This window comes from Oryctolagus cuniculus, chromosome 7 (assembly GCF_051225735.1).
Source record: "Oryctolagus cuniculus isolate XC-2025 breed Fujian yellow rabbit chromosome 7, ASM5122573v1, whole genome shotgun sequence".
Taxonomy (NCBI): domain Eukaryota; kingdom Metazoa; phylum Chordata; class Mammalia; order Lagomorpha; family Leporidae; genus Oryctolagus; species Oryctolagus cuniculus.
The window spans coordinates 106,800,116-106,825,513 of NC_142873.1; the positions used below are offsets into that span (position 1 = coordinate 106,800,116).

Sequence of the window (25,398 nt, forward strand, 5' to 3'; positions counted from 1 at the left end):
TTTTAATTCATTTCATTCTCACAATAATCTTACAATTTAGGTACTGTTATTATTAGCTTTATCTTACAAATGAGGAGACACAGAAAAGTCATATAAGCTTTCTCAAGGTCACAAAGTCAAAAACTTGAGAAATGTGGGTTCTATCTTCAATTGGAAAAGGAGATTAGAAAAAGAATTATATGCTTGAAGTTACGGCAAAAAAGATAAGTTTATTTTGATGCAAACTAATTTTTATTTCTTTAAATTCCCACAGCTAAAAAGGTGGCAGGAAAAAGTCTGGGACACAAGTCCCAGAAAACCCAAGAAAATCCAGGAGATGGACATATTTTGCAAGTAATTTAAATGGAGAGGGTTTTTTCTGGGATTCTTAGTTCAAGAAGCATCACTGGGCACTGTTATTGCTTAAGACCAGCCCAGTGCTTGTTGGAGAGGAATAGAAAGATTAAAAGAGAAAACAGACAAAAATCATTGACTTTTCTCGGAAGGGTTCACTGTTGAGCGGGGAGATAGATCTGAGGACAATCATTTCAATGGAGTGAGAGAAATTGAGAGGTAAATGGCATAGAACCTATGTTCTTCCTGTTAAGTAGTTTTACTGTCATCAACATGGGTGGCAGGAGACCAAGCACTTGGGGCCACCATCTTCAACTACTTTTCCCAGCCCATTAGCAGGGAGCTAGATAGGAAGTGAAGCATCCAAGACTTTAACCAGCACTCCTATGGGATGCCTGTGTTGCAGGTGGCGGCTTAACTTGCTGCACCGCAACACCAGTCTCAGGATACATTTATTTAAATACAGACTTTAAGATTCCAACGGAGCATTTGTGTACCTCACCTGTGATATTTAAACAGTTCAGTCCAGAAAGAAGAGCACAACCACATGATCCCAGGCACGGCACAGATCACTGAGAAGACCATGCGGTCCCCCTGTGCTCTCTGGATGGTGGTGAGAGTTGATTCTTTGGAGTTGAGATTCTTCATGTGTCGTGAGTCAACAAGGCTACCTGAGTAAATCTCCCTTGTGCTTTATGAGCCTGTGATTCACTTTTCTAAAGGACTCAGCCAAGTTGAGGATTCCTTTTATTTATCTGGTAGATTAAACACTTCACATTCTTAAAGAGGTAGGAGGAAATGGTTCAAGGTGAACAAAGTGGTTTTGTTTGTTTCCCTTCACCAACCGCTTTCCTGCACCATTGAGCTGAGTGAACCGTTGCTAAGAAAGAAGTGAAACATTCTAAGCTTGGGGGGACTTTTGGACACGGATTCTGAAAGTTCAGCTGCGTAATGTTGGCCAGCAGAGTGGTCGGCTGGGGTAAGAGAGACGAGAAGAAGAGATCAGAACCAACCATGAAATAATCGGGCCTACAAATCAAATCTAATCTAATCATGCGTTTGTTTATTCACTTCATATAAAAGTCTCTTAAGAATGCATTTGCGCACAATATATAATAATATTATAACATACACTGTGAGAAACGCTTGAGAAAATAAAATGTCCACCTGAAACAACGCAGCGTTCATAGACACACAAACCCATTGGTCATGCCCACTTGTGCCATTTTCTTCAACTACTGAGTCACAATGCTGAACTGAAGCCTGGAACGTATTTTACAAACTGAAACTGACACCAGGAAGAGGCCTAACAAGTGTTATCAGAAGAAGCTTCACATTTGCGTAAGATACTACATCAGTTCACATTTTGTTATAAAAATTCACATTGTTTTATTGTTTTCTTTTGTAATGAATGGGAACATGACATCCCTGCACAATGGCAGGCAGGAGGCTAGCTCTTCAAAGTCAGTAGTTTGTGAACACGCGGAAGAATCATCTGTGAGCAAATGTAGTGTTGCTTTTGGAACCGAAGTCACAATTAGAGTAGAACCCAGTTAGAACCCAACTCACGCGTATACAGATTTGGATAGAACATGGGTATAAACTACATCCCATTGCCCACTATCCCTATCAAACTATACAAAAGTAAAAGCTCAGTATAAACCATTTAGTATCTAATGTGAGAATCCTGTTTGCAAAACCGGTTCATAAAGGGCTTGGTGCATTATTAACAACTCAGACAGGGAAAAGGCAGACTCTCTAAACAAAAGCCCCAGGTCGTGACTGCCGCGGGGGCCATACGTCGCTCTGAAGCAGTGCTTGGGTTATATAATACACAATACAAAATCTTACAAGAAAAAGTCGCAACTCTTAGGCAGAGTTTTCTACACAAATTTAACACCACCATTGGCAGGCAATGTTAGATATATAAATTAATAACTTACAAAACATTACATTATATACATTAAGTAATAAATACATGGTTATAAACAGGAATGGAGGTGTTAGTGCAGAAGGCAGTGCAAGAGAAAGACGGCAGCATTAAGTTGAAAACAGCATCATTGGGTGAAGAGAGGAGGGCGGGGGCCGGGGGACCATGCAACTCGCAGTGGCACAAGGGGTCCAGGACAGAATAGGACACACTGCCTTAGTGAGCTGAGTTTGATACAGATGGTCATGGTGTACAATACAACTACCCCTTCCTACCCCCTAGTTTGCTCAACTTTATTCTGTTTACAGCAAAACAGTGAAACTCTAGACGAGAAGAAATACTGTTAGAAGCAGGCAAACAGAGATAAGTATAAGGGCAACTGGTGGAGCTGGATTGGACAACAGGGCAAGGAAGTAGAATGTGGTTAGAAGTGTATCCTCTCTGTCTGTTTGCAAGCAACTGTAGTAAAGTGAAAGATATTGCCCAAGAAAGAAGGAAGACCGTGTCTTTTCCTTTTATTTTTCCTCCCCAGAAACAGCCAAAAAAAAGATTATGTCAACTTTGAATGCTTATCTGTGTAGAAGTTGCTACTAAACTCTAGATATTCAACAGGCATTTAAAGACGTGAAAATGTTTTACAAAAAAGGCACACAGGTTGGCAGACAAAGGGACAGGGGAGCAGATTTACCAATGAAGTTATTAGTAAGTTCACTCACTAGCAGGGACAGGTTCCTGAAACTTAGTGCGGAAAAAAATCTCTCAGTTTTGTGTCTTCCATTTTCAAGCCATTTAGTTGTGATCGAAACTGGCCTCCACTACCACATAAAGCTTCAGCTTTCTACCACGCTTGCAAGCTAGGCAAGTCAAGTGTGGGATTTCCTGAGCTGCTATTTGCTTCATGACCTTGCATTCTGGCTCCAAACTCAAGTAACTGGAAAGGCCAGGTGGCCCTTGTCCTGTGCAGGCCTCGGCCCCCATGGCAGGCTGACCCTGCCACATAGCTGGCATGCTTGTCAAAGGTGGAATGTCCATCTCCACGGGGAGAGGGAGATTATGTGTCAACTGGGGACTTGTCTTCTGTCGCAATGCTCACGTCAGTCTCTCCCAGCAAATCCCTATTTTCTGGATCGATCACACAAAGTGTCTTTGTGCTGCTGAAGTAGCTGTGGCCCTCGGCCTCCTTTTCAGGTCCTTCAGAATCCTCCTCTTCGAGAGTCAGTTCAAACTGAAACTTCTCCATGAGACCCTGACAGTCTCTGTTCCCCTCGTCCAGCGGCGGGGAGGGACTCTGGGGTATCATGCTCTGATACCAGTTCCTGTTATCTTCTAACGTATCCAGAATGTCCTGCGCATCAGGCTGCACCAGATCTGCCCAGGTCTCCCATAGTGGATGGACAATGTAGTCAATGAACCCAACCTGGAGAAAAAGAAGAGGATTCATCTGTTATGGTGATGAGCCCTTGAACACCACACAAGCTTTCCTGGTCTCTCCTGCAAACGGAGGGCAATAACAAAGCCAGGAAGATCTATCACAATAACGGATTCCACGATTTGAGCACTTTTTGGTATGGCTGGTCCTACACTGGATGCAGTATATGAATTATCCCTCTAAACCCTGCTAAGTAAGTACCGGTATCTGTCCTTTGCAAAGGAGGACACTAAGACTCACTGAGATTAAATATCTTGTTAGAGCTCATGTAATTAATACGTGGTGGAGCTAGGACTTAGCGTAGCCAGGGTCTGAATCCAGAGCCTGTGTTTGTCTCACTACAACAGATTGCTTTTCCTCTGACTTGTGCCAGGTTCAGGAGGCTGGATGGAAGCCTGGCTGGGAAGGACTTTTCACTGCTTGCATTCTCTGAGTCATCCTCTGAAGAAGGAAGCCCCAGGTCTAAGGGAGTCTGACTCAACATTCTTTCCCTGATACCTTTAAACGATGCCGCTGTGCCAAAATGATGGGGAGCTGGCCCCTGACTACTATGGGATTTCTCAAGCTCTGTGGGATGCTTTTGGCTCGTAGCAGAGTTCAATAAAACACTTGAAAATCCTTCATACCCCTAAACAAACAAAGATCCCCTCTGTGAACACGTCTACAATTGTTTTGGATGTATAGAACACACAGTCATTTCCATCAGGAGAAAGAAGGGCGAATGAAAACAATTAAGCAGTTCCTCTTGCTGTGTTCCTGTGAATAAATACGAGGCTTATGGCTCTGTTATGGTTTACACAGGGGCTATGCATCCTGCATGAGCTAGCTCTGTGGCCTTATGCTGACCTCCACATTGTCGGACAAACAGGAAACACTGGGGGAAGGGCAGGTAGAAAGAAAGAATAGGCACTCATTGAATGAGGGAATGGAATTCCCCTGTCATGGTCTAGGGAACCAGAGAGAGGCTGCATTAGGATTCAAAAGGAGATGAGCAAGGCCACCCATGGGACATTGTATAGCTGTCTTTCCACGCTGGAAACTGCCCTTTATTATCATTCTGGTAGTTGGCCAGTTACTTAATGCATCTAAACTGTATCATATGCAAAAGCCTTTGTCATATGAGGCTTTTTCGTATACATTCTTCACCCTGGTGCTTTCCTGCACTTAACAAATAAGATTCACACCAAAGTCAGGGCATCTCTAATCTGCATCGGTTATGAGAAATTAAGTGTGGATGACTCAGATATTTCTCTTGCTTCTACCTACTCCCTTTTCCTCCTGTTTCCTTCTTTAAATGTGTTTAATGGATTTTAGAGACTGTTTTCAAGGTGTTTTCCAGGGGCCTGAAATAAGCTCAGGGCAAGGGAGAAAATTGAATAAGCTGAGCACAGTGCAGTCATTTCCTTTCTTCCTTTGCTTTGCTCCTGCTGAAAAATGTTTAGGGCTTTTTGAAAGGTAGCTGCTAAGTTGTTTCCTTCCTAGATCAGGGGATAAAAGAGCTCCACAGATTGTAAGAGCACCTAGTGGAGACTCATCAGGCAGTGTTCAACAGGGCCCATCTGTAGGAAACACCAGAGGGAAGATGGTGTCATGGCAACAGGGAGCCCCATCCATAACAGTGGGGAGTGAAGAGCTCTCGATGGAGGACAGCGGGGTCACCGAGACGTGTATCCAGAAGACAGCTTCTTCACCTGATACACTGGGAAAACAGCTGCTTTATCTATCTCATAAGGCTGTGTGGAGGTCCGAATGGGATGATGTATAGAAAAATGTGACGAAAGACAAAAGAGCATCAAATAAATGTAAAACATCACTGTTGCGAGTGAAAGAGTCTGATTCCTCTTTATTTATTTGCTCCAATTTAGGCTTCAGAATCTTGGAGTTGGCCCTGATTAACTGAATGTTCTCTTGCATTTTATGATGTACTTTAGAGTACCTTCACTGATTTTAATTGGTTTTCTCAAAGAAAGCAATAAAATAATAATTACAAAGGAACTATACAGTGATATTAGAAGTATATGTAAATGCGGGGTTTGTAGACAGTGGGGAAAGGGAATCCACACTACCAAAAGCATTCCTGATGTTTCTGTGATAAAGACTATGGACAAGCCCAAGAACTATTCTCAATCACAGCCACCTGCTAAATCCATGTGTTGCCTGAAGGAAATGACAGTCCCATGAGCCGTGAAGGCTTTGTAGGGACACCTACACTTTCTAGTGCTCCATACTCTTCAGCTATTGATGTTTGGGGCATTTCTACCCTCTTTTTCTTTAGAGTTTTGTCTTCCATATGCAGCACATGAGAACTTGTAGCTTTGGACACAACCGGAAAATATCAACATGTTCCAAAATGTGTAGGTGCATCTTGGAAGGGAACATTGGACAATGCTTTGACTATGAGACTACCTCTGGGAATGGCAGCAGAGTATTGATTATGAAGAGGCAGCAAGAACAACATGCTGGAAGTCAGGGTGAGGAGTAGAGCTCCTGGGGAAGACAGAGCAGGAAGAAATCTGAACGGATGCATGGGAGGAGAGCAGCATTCAGGCCAATCCCATGGACTGCTAGGTCACAGGCAGTTACCAAATTGTTGGAGGGTATACAGTCTAAATTTCGATGGGTTTCTAAAGATGACTGTCCCTACCATGTGAAATTGAGCATAATGGAGCAGGGAAATTCGTCATGAGTATAATGGAACAAAGTAGATAACTGCTTCATTATCATCATATTCATATCCGCGTCTATCTCTCCATCTATCATTTACGTATCTTCTGTTAAGGGAAAGGAACTAGCTAGAACCCTCCAGTTCTACAACCAGCAGAGCTCACAAAAGCTTTGAAAATCTCGTATTAGATACCTGAGACTTTTCCACAGAAGCTGTGTGCTTATCACACATCGGGCTGATCTCCATTCCCCTCTCCCGCTCTTTGTCTCCCTGCTGGAAAAATTCCTCCATGATGCGGTCGGTCCATTGTCGATACAGCTCCAAGGACTTGGTGGGGTTGCTCAGGTCTGCACAGTGTACCATGTTGCGAAGGACCTGCAACCAAGTTTAAGAAACCTCACTAAAGTAGGTGCACGTACTGCCAGAACATCTTCTCCTCATTCTAGTGTGCTCAGTGTCAAAACCCAAGAATGTTTTAGTTGAATAATAATTTCAGTGTGTGCACCAAGAAATGCAATCTTGCAATGGTGTCGACCAGGGTTTCTTATTTACCATTACACGGTCCCAAAGGCAAAACTATATGTCTTCTCAGGCTGACAGTTATCGAATTTAAAAACTGAAAGGGACATAAGAGGTCAGATGCTGCTATCGTTTCCTTTCCTCAGTTTGGAAAGAATGCAAAAAATCACTCAAACTAGATGTCTTCATATTTTCCACTTGTGGAAAGAGGAGACCATCTGATGATAATTTGTACAACCCAAAACAGACCTAAAAGCTTCTAGTCTATGGGATTTGTATCCAAACACAAGTTTTTGGGACCAACAGTCACGTATGTCCTATTACAAATAGATCTTGCAATTTATTTTTAGAAGTAAGAAATTCAATAAATAGGGTTATGTTTTTCCTCATAAATTCGAGGACAAACTTGAATGTTCACTTTCCTTAGCTTGTTCTTAAAATAGTCCCTAATATGTAGTAGCTATCTAGGACACACAACTAAGCTGAATTTATGTTTCTTTTCCTTTTCTAGTTGTTATTTGAATTGCTTTGGCTTTCCCTTTCAAATTAAATACCTGTATACGATCAGTATAGTTGTCCAAGAGAAGAACACCTGAACTTGTAACTTTCTTGGTTTCCACCATCGTCTTTAGGTCTGCCAGCAAGCTCATATGTTTGGACATATCAGTTGCTAATACCTTGGATAGAAAGAAAAAAAAAACTCTCTTAATAAATTCACTCTACCAGAGAGAATGGGTAAATGTAAGTGGGGAATGTAGAAGCTGAATTCCTACCATGTCGATAACCATTTTCCTGAGTGTCTGACGCTGTTTCTTGGTGAGATTCTGGAAGATGTCACAATGTTCTTCTTGCAGTAGTTTGAAACCCACGGCAAGGTGATGGTTTTCCAACACAGATTCATCATTGTACATCAAAGCAAGCTCTGAATCTAACACACAAGGAAAAATGATGACTGAATACAAAGGGATACAATCCAAACACTGGCAATACCTCAACATGGCATCAGATCTAGCTCTCCCCAAATTATTGCAAGAACCACCATCCACATGTCATTTCCTCCTAGAGAAGTGTCCCTCTATGAATACAATTAGTTTCTAGCAAAAAAATTCTTCTAGTGGATATTGGAGCACAAACTTACTTTTTGATTAAAATTAACTATCTCTAAAATTCATTTTTTTTTCATTCTACACCACAGAAAAAGAATTTGACATCAGGAAAGGACACTTCTGAGCAGTTAAAAGGTATTTGTTTAAATTTCAGTTTGTGATTTCCTTTATATTGTAACATACTATGTTTTGGAAAAGGCTAAAATATCACTAAACTTTATCAAATATATTAAGATTTACAAACCACACTCATTTTGCCACCTTCTACCTCTGGCAAATCTGGCTTTCGAATTTTTAGAGAAGATAATATGTTGGTTTGAAATTTCATTTTACCTAAATAACACAGCTTTTTGGAGCTTCCCATAAATATGATAGCCAAACTGTTTTTTTAGAATAACTCAGATATTGAATTTTCTGTCTTCTTGGTTCTCTACACCAAAAATTACAATGTCTGGATACAGCCTCTAGCCTTCCTTTTACCCAAAAGAATCACAGAATCTTCAGTTACACAAAACTCTGCACTTGGGAGTATGATCACCAAAGTTAGGCAACCACTTTTTCTCTTCGTCAAGAATAAGAAGCAGTGATGGTGATGTGTTTGCTAATTGCAGGTTCTGCCCCTCATCGGTCATTTATTTAACAGTGGGCTTTCAGGAACATCCTCAGGAAGGGCGGAAGGCTCCATGAAGTCATTTGAGGACTCCTAGCCTGTTCACACTGTGATCAAGGGCACAGATCCAAAAGCAGGCTTTATATGTTGCAATGCTTCAAGTGACTATAGCAAAAAAGACCATTTTTTTTCCTGTGGCATATATATATATGGATAGATTCATGGCTCCACACTATGACAACTGGTATAACCAAAGGAGACAAGCAACTACTCAAAGCTTTCATTCTTTCAATAGAAGTATGAGATTAAAAAAAGGAGGGCACCCTACACCTAGATTACTCAGATAGTTTCATGGTAAAAATGTCATGATGAGGACTGATGACTCTTTCATTGCAAGTAGCTCAAACCTCATTTCTATTAAAACGTCAGCACTTGATGTCAGTCATGACCACAGCATGATAACCAGTATTCTCAGAAGAAAAAGTACTCAGATTTTAAGCTCCTAGAGATAGTGCATTATCTGAGAGAACAGGCGAGTTCTCCTTAGCATAGAAACCAAACAGTGTGAGCACGACAAAACCTCTGAATTTTATTTGGAATCCTAAGGACAGACCAAGTCTAAAGGTCACAGGAGTCACCCTCTACGCTACAGACCATCCAGCAACAAACCTATGCCGTTGGAAGAGAGTGTGAAGAACTGTTTATGATTCTGCCTTCTGACCTGTGGAAACCTATTTCAGTGCATTCGGGGAATTGTTGGGAGGCTGCCATGCTCCGATCCCACATTTGTGTCTGTTTCCTCAGCAGAGAAGGACACGCGTAGGTTACTCTGCTCTGTGTGAGAGCCCTGCATCATACTGAAAGTCATTATCACATTATTACCAAGGCCTTCCTTGTCTTTACTGGATAATTCCACATCTGTTATTCTTCCCTTACACATTGTATTTTACAAACTTGGAGTACTTTTTATGGCTCTCCTATGACCCTCTCCAGGTTTTCCATGGAGCTCAAACATTGTGCTGCCAGACTGGACATGGTATCCAGGAAAGACCTGACCCGTCTGAGTGGAATGGAAGATTACCTCATTATTACCCTTGTTATTATCCATAACGAAAACTTTGGGAGGAATAAAGTATAGTGAATCATACAATTATCTGTACTAGTGGTGAACTCACTTGTGTTGATGAGGAACTGGTTGGAGACTCCAGGATGATCAACGTCATGGATGGCGGCTGCAAAAATGGCAGCCAGAATCTCCAAATCTGTGAACACAGCCTGTGGAGCCAAGGGAGCACAGTTAGGTCCACCTCCAATTGCCCTAGCCTGGTTATTCAACTTCATTTCAAAGTACCTCATTTCATTCTTGGTAAGGGTATTGTTGACTTATAACACACCTCAGTATGGTAAGTTAATTAAATGTAGATTCTGTTCCTTATCATAAAGTCTCTGATGTGCTGGAGATGATGGCTCTAGCTCATCCCCACATCAACCCTGTAGGCTGAGGCTTGGAAAACATCAGCACAGTGTTTGCGGTGTGTGCAAACACCTGATGTTTGCTTCTTGAAGGAGTGGTATAACAGCACGGTACTTATGTTCAAGCACATACAAGTTGAAAAAGCAAGTCAGACTGGCTCTGATATAACAACCTCCATACGCTTTCAGGCTGAGTAACTTAGATTAAAAAGGCCAAATTCCAGATTCATAAGATAAGTAATAAATTATTTCCCAAAGTTAACTTTATAGTTTGGTCACAAACTTTAATATGTTCAAGAATTCACTCATCCAACACGTATTCACTAAATGTTTACTATGGGCAACATTTGAGAACATCCCTAAGTGTAGCTAAGGCCTTGCTGCTCAACTCTTTCAGGTTAATATCATGATAACGTCTCCGCCCACAGGCATGCATAATGACTGAAATGATCTAGTATTATTAGGCATATATTGCTGCAGATTCTGGGGCTGAAATGTCTTTCCTGATCCTCTGTGACTATTTAAGTCTTTGGCCCTTCAAACGCCCATTACATGTCCACCTGTCCCATCAGGACCTATCCTAGCACTAAAGGACACGTTGAAATCTCCCTTCTGTAAGTTTGTAGCACGGGCCAATGCTGTGGCGTAGTGGGCTGAGCATCTGCCTGCGGTGCTGGCATCCCATGCGAGCACTGGTTCGAGTCCTGGCTGCTCCACTTCTGATCTAGCTCTGTGCTATGGCCTGGGAAAGCAGTAGAAGATGGCCCAAGTGCTTGGGATCCTGCACCCATTGTGAAACCTAGAAGCTCCAGGCTCCTGGCTTTGGATGGACCCAGTCCTGGTCATTGCAGCCATTTGGGGAATGAACCAACAGATGGAAGACCTTTCTCTCTGTCTCTCCCTCTTTGTGTCTGTAACTCTATCTCACAAATAAATAAATAAACTCTTAAAAAAAAAAAAAACTTTGTAGTGCTCATAGCCAATTTCTGGCCACACAGTAGGTATCTTATCATTAATAGCAGGTCATTGATAAACACTATTTCCCCACTCTGTGATATTTATCAAACACCTTTAGATTTAGCTCACTCTCTCAAGTCTTCTTGGGTTTACTTTTTTAGAAAATATGCAAGAGTTAGCCGGTGCCGTGGCTCAAAAGGCTAATCCTCCGCCTTGCGGCGCCGGCACACCGGGTTCTAGTCCCGGTCGGGGCGCCGGATTCTGTCCCGGTTGCCCCTCTTCCAGGCCAGCTCTCTGCTGTGGCCCAGGAGTGCAGTGGAGGATGGCCCAAGTGCTTGGGCCCTGCACCCGCGTGGGAGACCAGGAGAAGCACCTGGCTCCTGGCTTCAGATAAGCGCGGTGCGCCGGCCGCAGCACGCCGGCTGCAGAGGCCATTGGAGGGTGAACCAACAGCAAAAGGAAGACCTTTCTCTCTGTCTCTCTCTCTCACTGTCCACTCTGCCTGTAAAAAAAAAAAAAAAGAAAAGAAAATATGCAAGAGTTGAGGACAGTGTAACTGTCTTCTCTTCCAGATTGAGTCTTCAAACCTGGGGCTGGATAGGATATGGCCAGTCACCTCTCAGAGTAGGGCAGCATATTTTAGATGTACCTGGGGCCACCATTTCCATCTGTCCAGGAAGATCATAGCCTGCTGGGCATGTTTTTGATTACACATGTGTGAGGGAAGGAGTCAAGGCCACCTTCTCAAATCATACCTGGTAAGATGGAACACTGCCCTCGTTCCTTGCTTAACCATTACTAATTCCTCTGTTCTTCTAGAATTTTAGTTACTTTTTCTTCACCCCATACAGTTTTACGAATTCTTAGGAGAACAAGCCAATGGATACTTATTCTTTTTTTTTTTTTTTTTTTTTTTGACAGGTAGAGATAGACAGTGAGAGAGAGAGAGAGAGAAAGGTCTTCCTTTTGCCGTTGGTTCACCCCCAAAATGGCTGCTACAGCCGGCACTGCGCCGATCTGAAGCCAGGAGCCAGGTGCTTCCTCCTGGTGTCCCATGTGGGTGCAGGGCCCAAGCACTTGGGCCATCCTCCACTGCCTTCCCGGGCCACAGCAGAGAGCTGGACTGGAAGAGGAGCAACCGGGATGAGAACCTGGTGCCCATATGGGATGCTGGCACTGCAGGCAGAGGACCAGCCAAGTGAGCCATGGCAGCGGCCCCTGGATACTTATTCTTAATAGGAACTTTATTTAACAGTTATATTACATTCCTGTCATTCCCTCTTCAGTGCCTGGAATGGTGTTGGGTGATTCAGACCAATCCATTTGAAACACATTGTAGCACCTTACTGGGACTACAAAGAGTCCCTTACATGGTCCCTGCACTGAGGATTTTGTTAATTGCTTGATAATTAAATAGTTTTAAATTGGGGAGTGAACCAACAGAAGGAAGACCTTTCTCTCTCTCTCTCTCTCTCTCTCTCTCTCTGTCTATAACTACCTGTCAAATAAAAAAATAGTTTTCAATGTAAGGGATGTTAAGAAAATGTTTCTCTGATGAAGGCAAAGGAAGATGAAATCCATTTTTATAAATAATCCAATTTATGGATGCTGTACTAAAAAGCACCAGTTAAAGGATTCAAGTTCACCCAGTTATACTATTTTTGTAAATATATATTGAATTCCATTTTTCAAAGAGCATGGACAGATATGCAAAATAGATCATAACTACTCACATCTAATGCTGGTGTAGAAAGAAGAACATGGGTTGACTGGGCCACATCAGCAGCATGGAGACTATTATGGTATGCCACATCAGAGTGGTAGTGGTCTTCCAAAGTCATCATGTAGGTCACAAATGTGTCAGATGAGATTTTGAATGTCTTTAAGAGGTCCCTTTCCTGTGTAGTCAAATGGATTAGGACATAATAAGTGGATGTTGAAACATGGAAGAAGTTTAAATCAAAAAGGTGAACTGGGATGAGAAAAAATCATGAAGAAACACCTAACTGGATGATCGACATTCAATACTGTTTACTTACTTGGAATATAGCATACATGATGCATGTTAGGGGCCTATTGTGTGAATATCCAGCCACATTGAAGATGTTCAGGCCCCATTTATTCAGGTCTTCCAGTTCCTGCAATCGAATTTAGAGAAATTTAAGAATGAGGACGATTTTGTTAGCAAACCTCATTTTTTAAACATTAACTTTTTGGACAACGGCTGCCTACGTCTGGAATTTCTATCTACAGTGCTCTAATCGCATGATAGTCTGAAAATGGAATAGTCCAGGAGGTTGGGTATCCTCTTCACAACTACAGGTTTCTGTACATTTATTGATTTATAAATGCAGTTGCTGACCTTACCATGCATCAATCCTTAACCAATGTTGTTTTCAAAGCCTCAAGTTCATAGAGATCTTTCCGGTCCCATTGTTCTATCTCTCCCTCACAGCTCACTGGCCCATTAGTAGCTGTCAGAAAACAGTCTCATGGAAACTCCTCTGCCCTTTGTTTATTATCACTAAGAGTAGGTTAAGGAGCCACTGCCGCCACAGCATGCAGAACTCAACCGAAATATAATGTAAAAGGCCATGAAGAAGGCCAGCCATGAATTATACCCCAGGACTCCCTCACCACAGGTAGACCTGGAAGAAGCTTCATTCAGACCTGTGTTTGGGGATTATTCCAAGGCTATCTGACTTAGGGGACAATTTATCCCATTCTGAGTAACTTCCCAGATTATGGGATCCAGGCTCTCCCACAGAGGATTGGCGTAGCATTTTGTCAAGTTCATTCCAGTGACAGCTTTCAGAAGTTGTCACTGAATGTTCACTTGCTCATGTAAGCTCATTTCATATCCCCACAGCTGAGAGGATCTCAGTAGTGCCTTTGTAGAGCTGCTTAGAGGAGGAGTGAATTTTTTCGATGCCTTCTTCCACTGCTGGGATCCAGGCTCCACAGTCAGTGCTGTCAGTGTCTCTTCATTTCTGCTCTAGCCCTACCACTCACTGCAGATTTTCCCATTGGTCTTTGGCATACTGTCCCAACACATGTCCTCTGGGATAATACAGAGCTACTACTGGCCTTCCCTTGAACTTCCTCAGTGTCCCTTCAGAAGGATTCTTTATTCATGAGAAATTGCCCTTTACAGAGCCCAACTCAGGACAGAAAGCAAAACAACAAACAAACAAGCAAAAAACTAACATGGAAAAAGGCTATTCAGTGAGGTGTCCCAGCAAGGCACAAAGGTGCTTCATCAGCTTCCTTATAAAATTTAATAACAAAGCAAAGACAATCCTGACTATCTGCTAAATGGTAGATGGGCATACGCTTACTGTGAGGCAGAGTGCTACATGCAACACACACCCAGCGCATACACACCTTGGCCAGGTGATCTTCATTTTCTGTGTTGACTCCAAAGCGTGAGATGCTTGTATTGTTTAAGCTGGAACTATGCATCAGTTTCTTCACTCCGCTTATCTGTGTCATGAGCTGCTGCTTTTTCTTTTTCTCCCGATCTTTCTGGGTGGGAGAGGGGATCTCCACATCATTCTGCTTGTCTGCAACAGATAAAGGAGTATGTTTTTCAGCACATATGTGTCAATGGGAATCCCCGGCAATATTCAAAACCGCTCTACCATCTGGAATGAGTTTGGGATCTTACAAAGGACTCTCTTAGTAGGATCATACAGGATCTCCAGGGCAGTCTTGTACTGGTGCGGGAAAATCTGGGCATTCGGTGCTCCATGTTATTCTTAGGCAAACTGAGGCTTTTATTTTTTTCAAGCAGTAGCAGTGATAGAACTCAAGGCCAATTATGCTGTCTTCAGTGTAATTTAGGAGAGTTACACTGATACATTTTCAAAGTGGAGCATAAATATTTCCATGTATATTTATAATTAACGTGAGTAATTTGTATGCTTGTATAATTGAAAACCTCCACTAGTGAAAACTGTGTTAATAAAAACAGGTTCATGTTCTGTTCATTTTGTTATATTTTCATTTATTTTTTAATTTAAAAAATCCATATGACTTTAGCTGGATTCAGTTAAATGGGCAGTATATATATTAGAAAATTAAGTGTTCATAATGTTCAAATATTTACTGAAAGCCATGGCTTATTACCATATGAGGTTTATAATTTTAGTTTTATTCCATATCTGTGTCTATTAATTCTACTAATAATAGATCTATTATTTGTAACAGGAATTATACTTATGCACATATTAATGTTTATTAAAATATTTGTGATCATCTCACTTAATATTTTTACACTTGATCTTAGCCGAAAGGCCGAAAAACAATCATGTAATATTTTTAAAGTTATGTTACAAACATGTGAATAGCAGAGGTAGGATTAGTGAAAAACAAGGGTCTGTCTGCTTATAAAAGCTCTTGTCTTTACATTATGCTGTTTAAAATATCAGCAATCAAATATTCTAGTTCACCCCATGGGAGATGCGGGAATTTCTGAAAAATGCCTTAACTCTTTCAGGCCACACGGATGCTGGTGTGTCCACAGAGGCAGTGAGTCACTGAATTGCTTAACTGCTGCTCTATTGAACTAAATGACACCCTGTGGCTGAAAGAGTTAAGGCAGCTTTCAAAAGTGCCTCCATTTATCTCTGCTTGTTACTGTGAAGATCAGTAGAAAGAGGACTTCTCCCTTTGAAAGAAATGACATGCTTCTAGATGGCACGCTGGGATCTAGACCGTTTGCCTCTGGAGCCTTGCAGATGATGGCCTGGTCACGTGTTCTCCCCATGGACCTCTGCCTGTCCCAGCCCCCTGAGGACACATCATCAAATCAAAGCAAGCCCAGTGAGACAGTACCAGTGTAATTACACCTCACCACTTGGCTGGCTGTAGGGCTGTCACACGGGTGTTCTCCAGCCTGAATATCCCAGGATATTCTGCCCCAAAACTCCTACTCATAGCCTATGGCTTTTTCTTTGCAAAGATTGTTAGGGATCATCTCAGAAAGTTTAGTGGTTTCCAACTTAGTCTGACATCAGAAGAACCCAGGAAGCTTTGGAAAAACACAGATTTATGGGCCCCACCCACCCTACTGAATCAGTATTTTTAAAAAGATTCCCAAATGACTTGGATGAGCAGAGGCAGGTCTGGGAACCAATAACAATCCCACACTTTCACTTTTCAGATGAAGTCAGCAACTTTCCCAAGCTCAAAGGGCAGCTTATTTAACAGATATTTATTTTGCAATACTTTATTCCAGACACAGTGACTGAATAGCTTAGAACCCATGCACTTGGGTTCCTGTGGAAAAAAAAAAAAATCTCTTTCCTGCTGGGCAATCTCTGGCATAAAAACTATGTATTAAATTATGTTTGAAATTACTTTTCTCCTTGTCGCTTCACTCTTAATTATTAGTAGCTTTTGCTAAAATGAAAGGCAACAGTCTCAGCCCGTCCCAAACCCCATTTTTCACATCAGGTGTGAGGCTGTGCTGCAGCACCCATACCCATCTGCAGGGACACTAGCAGCTTTTTCCCTTTTGAATGAAAAATCCTGTGCACCCCGGAGTGATTGAGCTGAACCCTGCCAGTGTCTGGAACACGGCAATAAAGGAGACCGTTATTCCTGAGTACTGCCAACTTGACATTAGTGGGTGTTTCCCTGTGCAGGCATCGGAACCGCTGGTAAGTTTCCCTATTCGGAATTCCCTCCTGTTAAATGCTTAGCCAGCACTGTGTGGAAATAACCTGAAACACAGAAACCGAACATCACCAGCAACATTCGGTGAATTCGAATTTACCAGAGCAGTCACAATGCAGTAGGGAAACAGTTGGCCGGTGTAAAACAAACAAGAAACAGATGCAAAAAATAAAGTCTAATCAAACTGAGTTTTTTTTTTTTTTTTTTTTTTTTTTTTGCTAGATCCCAGCATCGCTGAATCATGCAAAATTCCTAAGGGCTTTTCCTCGCCTGTTGGAAAGTGTAAATTCTAGGTTTTGAGATGTTAAGTAGGAAACTTAAAAAAATTTTCTCCATCTGTAAAATATTAACTAATTTGTAATATCACACCTACAAATTTTCCTCTATTTATGCTTCCTTTATCTATGTCCTGTTTCTTTTGTTTTTGGTGTTTTTTTTTTTTTTTTTTGTTTTTTTTTTTTTTTTTTTTTTTTGACAGGCAGAGTTAGACAGTGAGAGGGAGAGACAGACAGAAAGGTCTTCCTTCCGTTGGTTCACCCCCCAAATGGTCGCTATGGTCGGCGCGCTGCACCGATCTGAAGCCAGGAGCCAGGTGTTTCCTCCTGGTCTCCCATGCGGGTGCAAGGCCCAAGGGCCTGGGCCATCCTTCACTGCCTTCCCGGGCCACAGCAGAGAGCTGGCCTGGAAGAGGAGCGACCGGGACAGAATCCGGCACCCTGACAGGGACTAGAACCCTGGGTGCCGGCATCGCAGGCGGAGAGTTAACACTAGGCAGAGGATTAGCCTAGTGAGCCGCGGCACCGGCTGATGTCCTGTTTTATTTCTACTTAAGTCAGATAGCTTTATTTCTGCTTATGCCAGCAACCTGGTACTCATATCATAGTACAATACCAATAAGCTCCTGCGTTGGTAAATGGTCTCTAGCCTGCCTTTCTGTGTGGCCATTTGGACACCACCTTTTTAGATGGGCACAATGTAAGTTTTTGTCTCTTCCCTGGATGGTGCATTTCAACATCCAATGGCTCTTTCGGATGTATTCTGTAAGTCTCACAGAAAATGCTGAGGTTTTCTCATTTTGTGCTCTCTGACAGAATTACCATGTTCTTTCATAAAACAATGTACATACTACTTAACTGTCCTTAAATGTGACTTTCTTCTATTACTTTCTGAGTCCCTCGCATCATTCTTGGCTGGTTAAAAGAGTAATAGGATATTCAGGTCTAGATGTCAAGGGAGCTAAGTCCTGTTTCTAGCTCAGGGATATCTCAGGCAACTGACTTTGATGGAGTTCTTGCATCCTTGTGGGACGCTGTTTTCCCTCCTGATGCCACTGAAGTCCTGGCAGATGTGACAGCTTATGAAGTAGGCTTGATGGTCCTCCAGGGACACCCACCCTGCTCACAAGATACAGCTCAGAGTTCCAGACACCAGCAGCAAGCTTTGTTTGTTTGTTCTTAGGATTGTCACATTGTAACATCAGGAGTCATCACCAAAAACCCAGGTTGTCAGTTACGTCTTTGCAAATCAGAGTCATATAATGTTAGATTTGGAAAGAATTTGTGACCTCATATATTCCAGCACTCCCATTTTAACAAAGGCATCTTTTGTTTATATGATAGCTTTTTTCTCCCTATATATTTTCTCAAGATCTAAAATTCTACTGGCTGTCTCTTCTGTTTAATGAGATTTGCCACGCACACACTCAAACACATACTCACACACATACCCACTGTCACACCATCCTCTTAATGTTAACAGTCTGTAAGGATTGAAAATTTTAAAAACCTTCCTCAACAATTTGCTCTTATAATTTAATGTTTGGAAAAATGAGAAGCCAAATGTGAGCCTACATAGCAGATAGAATATTCAAGAAAGAGTTGACATTTGGCCATTCTTGAGATACAGTATTGAGACTTGGAGCTCATCTTTATTATCTTCCCATCTTTCTTCCTTCATAGCCTCTGCTGATTAAAAAGATTAATTAATCAGTAGATTAAAATATCCTTCTTGTCCTTGGTAAGTGGTATTGAAGACCACAAATGAAAAGGACTCTAAGTCCAGTTCTGAATGATGAAGGGCTCAGAGACTTCATGGAGCTCGAACATAGCACTGAGAGTCTTCCAAGAAGACAGACAAGCCATTTATAAAAGGCTTTTAAAATGTACACTTATGAAAACAAAAATGGGTTCTTTCACTTATTGATGTTACTCTTCTATCCCATCGCCATTCACTTGTAAAATGTCCCTGAAACACCCCTCAGTTATTTTTCATAAGCTGGAAGTGTCACAGAATAGGATATATCCAAAATGGTCCCTGGAAGAGGAACAATGGGGGAGAAAGGAGATGAAAAGGCTCAGGATGTAATGCTTTCTGTTCAAGTACAATCTAACCACCGCTGGGAGCTCAGGCGCATGAGAAATTCTTCTCCTTTGTTCTTTGTTGCAAGTGCAGCTGGAGAAAACCAAGTGCTGCAGACACCACATCCTAAAAACAGTTAGAATGGCACTTGTTCCTTGTGCTGAGTGACCCTCGGCTGCAGAGTAATGCGGTGGGCTTTGTACTAGGCTGCTCAAAGAGAAAGCTAATTGATCTGCTGGCAGCAGGAACTGCCTTGGTGTTAGAGAAATAGAATTGATTTTTAAACATAAAACCTGAAGAGGTAAGTATTTCCCTAAAGCATCGAGACAAATGCCCACAGGTCAATGATGGCTGGCAATGCCAAAAAGAAGGAAGGGTATGCTGCTTAGCTGTAAGAATGGGTCATTTCCCTGGTAAATGAACCTTTGCAAACAGGTTTAATTAAGCAGTAATTGAAAGTCAACATAATCAAAATCTAAATGCTACCCATTTACTTTGGAGTACCGATTTGCAGATTCTGTAGGCTTTATTAAATCAAAATAGTCCAAATAGGCTCACAGACAGTAGAACTGCCTTTAAGCCTGGGATCAGAAATCCCTAATAACCAAACAGGGTGCATGACGGTAGCTGGGGATCATCAGGCAGACCTTTTCAGTTAGCGTCATGGGTTAGATACTAGCAATGTAGCAACAATGACAAATAGAAAAAGGACCAGACTGGGGAGATAAGACTGCTGGTTGCAGAAAATGAAATCTTTCAGAGAGATGAAAGCCCAACCCCCCTCCCCTGCCCATTTATCTTTAAGAAATAGCAAAGCATTTGTCCAACTATTTCCAAAGCTCATTCTCATGGACAAGATCAGTACAGAATTATTCCTGAGCCTCATGCCTTACAAAATGCTTTAAAAGAAACCCAGTTGCTGGACAAATGTAAGGAATACCATGTCAACAGAGTCAATGGAGCCGTCTCTCAGGTGTGAGGGGTTGGCCCCCCATCACCTTGAGGTCCGAACAGTGATGGAACTGGATCAGGAGAAGGTAGGGGGACTGTGCCCAGGTAAATCCAATCAGTCCCTAATGGCCTTCTGCTTTTCATACATATTTTCATTCAGTTTTTAAAAAAAATCATTTCCCTTCTTTTACTTTGCCCCATAAGAAATGTCCTTAGTTCTTATTTTACATGAGTTTGGTTTTCTAGGACCTAAACATACTCCATATTCATATAGGGATGCTTGATGAGTTGCAGAGAATCCTGCTAGAAAAGCTGTTATGGGACAGGTTTCTCCCCATTAATGTCTTACCTAAGAAAGTGTTTGAAATGTATTCGGACACCTGGTTCCCTGATCGGCTCATCTCTGAGAGGTGTGTCAGCTCCCGGTTCAGCATTCTTTTGAACTGTTTAATAAAGAACAAAAATGCATCAACCAACTGAAAAAGAATAAATTATGACTTTAAATTGTCTCCAACTTTACTGCCCGGTACCAAGAGACTGAACAAGCAGATACCACTAGATAAATAATACTGGTTCTACAAAATACAGTGGCTCTTTCATTTGACATTATTCTAATATCACCTTCTTAAGACTTGTGAAAATTAATATTTTATTTCCTTGCAAGATGCAAACATAAAAAAGAGATCTTAATAGAGGTCAAGATAATTTCACTTAAAATAAAACTACTTTTAAAAGTACATGCCTTGGAAATTAAAATATCATTTGAGTTAATAATCTGATATTGAATAAGAGGAGATCATATATGAAAACTTTAAAGAAAAAAGAGGCATCCATTAAAAGACAGAATTGACTAAAATGAATTGAATTAAAATATGGCACAATCTGTTTAAATACAATGTAATGTAACATGCCCTTATTTCATAGTCAGAAACCCCATTGGGTCAAATTAATGCACAGAATAAATCATTACAGCTGTCTTCTCCTTCACAGAAAACATATAGATGTGTTTCACATTCTATCAAAGACAAATAACACAAATCAAATTAACCCACCTTGATGTAACCCCAAGATACAGATAACAAATAGTTTGCCTCAGGCATTTTGGATGTTCTCCTTGCCACAATCCACAAATCCCTTGGAAAAGAATTCACAGTTCTGAGAGAGCAGTCCCGAAAAGAGCAGGGAAGCCCTGCAGATCCAGTGGTAAAAGAATCACAACTTAGAAAAGACAAAGCTTCCAAAATTGCTGGCATTTCCTAATCCAAGCAAAACCCATCTTCGCACTCCATTCTTGCAAGAAGTCTGTGCTGCCTGCTTATTTCCTGGCAGGAGAAAGTAATGAAATCAGGCATTGCACGAAGGAGCAAGAGCCTGTCCAAATGTATTCAGCTGGCTGCTTTGCAGCATTTATGAATTATGAATAGTCCTGGTGGCCGAAGGGGTTTCCACTCTAGATTAGTCCTACTCAGCTGAACTCTGCAACGAAGCAGCAATTCTTTCCTGAGGACTTGCCAGGCAGGGAAACACAGCCATCTTTTTAAAAGGAGAAGATTAAAATGGAGGAAGCCCCATGAATATTTAAGCAAATCTGAAGTCCGTACCCTCCCCCATTTCAACTAGGTGTTCCTTAACCCTCTCTCTCCACCACAGACCTGCTGGCTGCCGATGCAGCTCTGCGAAACGCTCAGCCCCTCCAATCCTTTCAAAGGCTTGGTGCCCTTGCTTCATTTACTCTCTGAACCTTTTTTAAAAATGGCAAAAGGTTAGGACTATGGCTGTTCACAGACTAGGTTTCCAGTATACAAGAAGTTTTGTTTTCTTCTGTTTTGCTTTTTTAACAAGATTGTTGGGGGATTATTTGCCCACAGATGGTGTGCTGAGGCATGCAGCCTTTTTTCACAATAAAATGAATGGGAATAGGATTAACTTGTTTTATTTGAAAAGTACTTCATATGCAGCATGAAATTTTATGCAATCCTTCAGCTCAGTAAAATGCATATTAGAATGCATTTGACAAATGGATTGAGCTCCTTTAATATTTCCATCTAGGATCTACAGTGTGTTAGGAAACACTAAATATCCTGCTGTATGAATGGTGAATTATTTGCAGCTATGAGTGATGGCTTATTTGGCATTTTAGTGCTACATCTTGCAATTTATGTTAGAAGTATTTAGAAGTTAAATTATTTTTATTTTATTTTAGCAACCTTGGGCATGTTGAGAAAAACATTCCTTTCCTATAGAGGTCTCTCTCTCTCTCTCTCTCTCTCTCTCTCTCTCTCTCTCCCTCTCCCTCCTCTCTTCGCTCACCCTGTCAGCTTTAGCGAATAGGCAAGAGGAAGGTCTAAGAATAGAGCCCTACTGCAGTGGGATTCCCAGCCCAAGCCCATCCCATCCGTCCCTCCCTCCTCTCCTACCCCTGGACTCCCAGGAGTTCCTGTGCAGCAAATTGGAGGAATATAGCAAAGCACCATGGCAACAGCCCCAACTTGCAATTGGCTTTCTTTCCTGTGAGGCATTCCCCTTTCAAATGAGTATCCTGAACCCAACAATGGCTTCACCTCAAACATCTAAGCCCCTGGTCCGGTCCTGCCAATGCTGATGCCAAGAAGACCTGCCTTTTGTGGTGAAGCTAATATTCCTGCCTGCTGGGCCACTGTCCTGGAAAAGGCACAGCCATCTTTTATTGTGGGTAACTCTACCTGATTCTTTGTATTTTCCCAGGAGACAACATGTTAGTAACAGTAACCAAGCATCTCTAAATCAGTCTTCTCAGTATATTTTGCTTATTGAACCTCTGTGCAATTTTGAGCTTAAGTGAATCACATAAATCCCCAGTTATTTATTTTTTACGATATAACTGCTCAGTCACAATGGTCCCTCCTCATCAGCCCTCAAAAGACAGACATTTACATTGAAGAATTAGAACCTGGGAAAGACAATTTGTGTGCTCTTATCAATCTGTTAAAGACTGGCAAACAAGCAAACTTCACTTGGACCACTGTAACCAAATCTGCAAAAAGACCAGAGATGGAGGATTACTTCCACAATGTTCTCTGCATAAGAATTAAGCCAAATGTAACATTCAATCAAAGAAGCATCCTTATTTTTGTTCCTTTGGTCTCTCTGAAATACTTGGGAATGCTCTGGAGATAATCAAGTTTGTACATCAATCATGCCATTTGATCATGTATTTAATAAATATGTATTGAATACCTAAAATGACCTGGCAAAGCAGTGAAGAGATAGCAGTAAAAATAAGTGAGCAAACAAAACTTCTTCATGTTTTTAATCAGCTTTCATTCTAGTAGAAATAGTGAGATGTATTGGACACATTGGTTAACCACAACAGTTGGCAGCCTGAAGAGGGTGGGGCCCAGTTCTTTATTAGCCATATTGGCCCCACACCTCAGAAAACAGGAGCAGGTAAAACATTAATCATAAAAGATTAGAAGAGACTTTCCTCCTTATTTTCTTTCCATGGCCTCCCATTGGCACAGAACCCTGTTGGAATACATTGCCAATGTGGGAAGAGAGGGGCAGATCTCAGGTATGGGTGGCAGCAAACCAAGCCCCTCACCTCTCCTGCCTTGCTTAAGAGGTCAGCACACTCAAGTAAGTAGTTAACAGATGAATACCAACCCCTCCTTCCAGGGCCTAAATAATCGTCCGATGAGCCTTTTGCTAAAGGCATGGCAATGTGACAAAAACTTAAAGTCAACTCAAGGCAACCATAAAACACACAACACGATGAAGTACGCAAATGGAGGTCACCCAGAGTCAAAAACCAACCCAGTCCTTTAAATGTTGCTTAGCAACAACTGTTGGTTTTCCTCCTCCACATGGGAGGGGCCTGACCACACTGACTAAGGCAATCATTGCTGTCATCAAAAAGCACTTATGAAGGGCCCACTTATGTTGGGCTCTGTACAAGCTAAAGAAGGCACATAGGGCCTTCAAGAAGCAGACGGGGGTGTCTGCCAGAGTCCTATTAGTAAGATTGGCGCTATGCTGTGTGACAAGACACATCAAGACATGGAATAGACATAATTGACATTTGAGGTTAAGGCTGGGGAGAGAGCTCAGGAGCTGTGTAGTTGGGCTTTTGGATTCCCAGATGGAAGCTGTTTCTGGGGAGACAGAGGTAGCCATGATGTAGCTGACCAGGCTTTGACTCTCAGCTTTCTTCACTACCAGTCGGGTGAAGTCACTTTATCTGTTATAGGTGAAATGAAGACGATGTGTGATTTTAGGATCCCAGTTCCCCAGCCTTAACCTTTCAGGATTCTATGATAAATTGTGTGGCTGCCTCCTACAGTCTGGACATGTTATTTACCAGCAACCAACACTTCCCAGAAAATAAAACTCCTACGATACTTAGAAAAACAACACGGATAGGAAATGTGTCAGTCTATCAGAATAAGTCACCAACAAAGGAAGAGAAGTATTTATCATGCCTCAGAGTTTTAGCGTCTAGGACTCTTAGGGTCTTCCTGTCTGTTTATCAAGTTTTAAGGTCAGTAAAAAATACAAAGGTATAATAACTCCTCAGTAGAACTATGTCTCAAGGAATTACAAGGCTGAAGGGGACAGAAAAGTTCTGACTTTATCAAATACAGCAGAGAAATTCATGAACAGGAGCACACTATTTCAAAGATAAATGTGTCAAATGTACACAGATCTGATTTTTCTGTAAGAATCTGCCTTCACAAGAAACCCTGTTAGAGCCTACCTAGAAATAATGTCCCCAGAGGAAATAGCCAAAGCCCCTGTGCAACAGACAAGCAAAGTTTGTGAATGAACCCTTAGTCACACAAATTCCTCCAAGGCCTCTGTAAGCTTATACATGACACTAGATTCACAAACACGGCTAGCAGTTAAAACGACTTTCTTGAAAAGGGAAGAAGGCATTCATTTTCTATGGAAGTAATTTATTATTTACCTAGAATATGCCAATAATATCTTAACAAAATCATCTGTAATATTTTAATAGATTGCCTTTAGTAGTGAGAAGTTTTTTTTAAAAAAAATATAACATAACTAGCAAAAACTAAAAATCGAGTATCTTTTACATGAACATTTTGTTTGATGGCATCGATATTTCTTTAGCGTCAGTGCTACATCAGAAATAATCTTCTGCTGAGCTGGTTTCTTCTGAAGTCACAGAACACGTCATCATTTCTCTGTATTTCTCATCAGCGGAGCAGTTTGAGCTTTGTGCAAAGACCCACAGACAAGCTAGGCACTATCTCAGTAAGGAAGTGTTAGTTCAGCTAGATAATCTCAGTCATTCCAAACCTAAAATTTAGTAATTTTGTGTCCCTACGAATAAAACAATTCAGAAGAGTGACAACACAAGGAGCCAGTACCATGCACATTGACTATACC

At 41.6% G+C, this 25,398-nt stretch overlaps 1 protein-coding gene across 7 annotated transcripts in view; it reads right to left on the reverse strand.

Annotated features, from left to right (window-relative positions):
- Positions 1 to 1,374: 1,374 nt before the first annotated feature.
- Positions 1,375 to 25,398, reverse strand: part of PDE4B (phosphodiesterase 4B) — a 679,542-nt gene continuing 655,518 nt past the window's right edge. For 6 of the 7 annotated variants that reach the window (XM_017346216.4, XM_051857656.3, XM_008265102.5 and 3 more), the window contains 9 exons: positions 20,360 to 20,453; positions 14,407 to 14,585; positions 13,062 to 13,160; positions 12,756 to 12,920; positions 9,768 to 9,867; positions 7,650 to 7,804; positions 7,431 to 7,553; positions 6,550 to 6,732; positions 1,375 to 3,680 (listed from right to left, as the gene is read on the reverse strand). In XM_017346216.4, the coding sequence (XP_017201705.1) occupies positions 3,315 to 3,680; positions 6,550 to 6,732; positions 7,431 to 7,553; positions 7,650 to 7,804; positions 9,768 to 9,867; positions 12,756 to 12,920; positions 13,062 to 13,160; positions 14,407 to 14,585; positions 20,360 to 20,453 (1,464 nt within the window). In that variant the 3' untranslated portion in view covers positions 1,375 to 3,314. Of the gene's footprint in view, positions 3,681 to 6,549; positions 6,733 to 7,430; positions 7,554 to 7,649; positions 7,805 to 9,767; positions 9,868 to 12,755; positions 12,921 to 13,061; positions 13,161 to 14,406; positions 14,586 to 20,359; positions 20,454 to 21,062; positions 22,396 to 25,398 lie in introns of those variants that run through there. The other variant, XM_008265104.5, reaches the window with a different exon arrangement.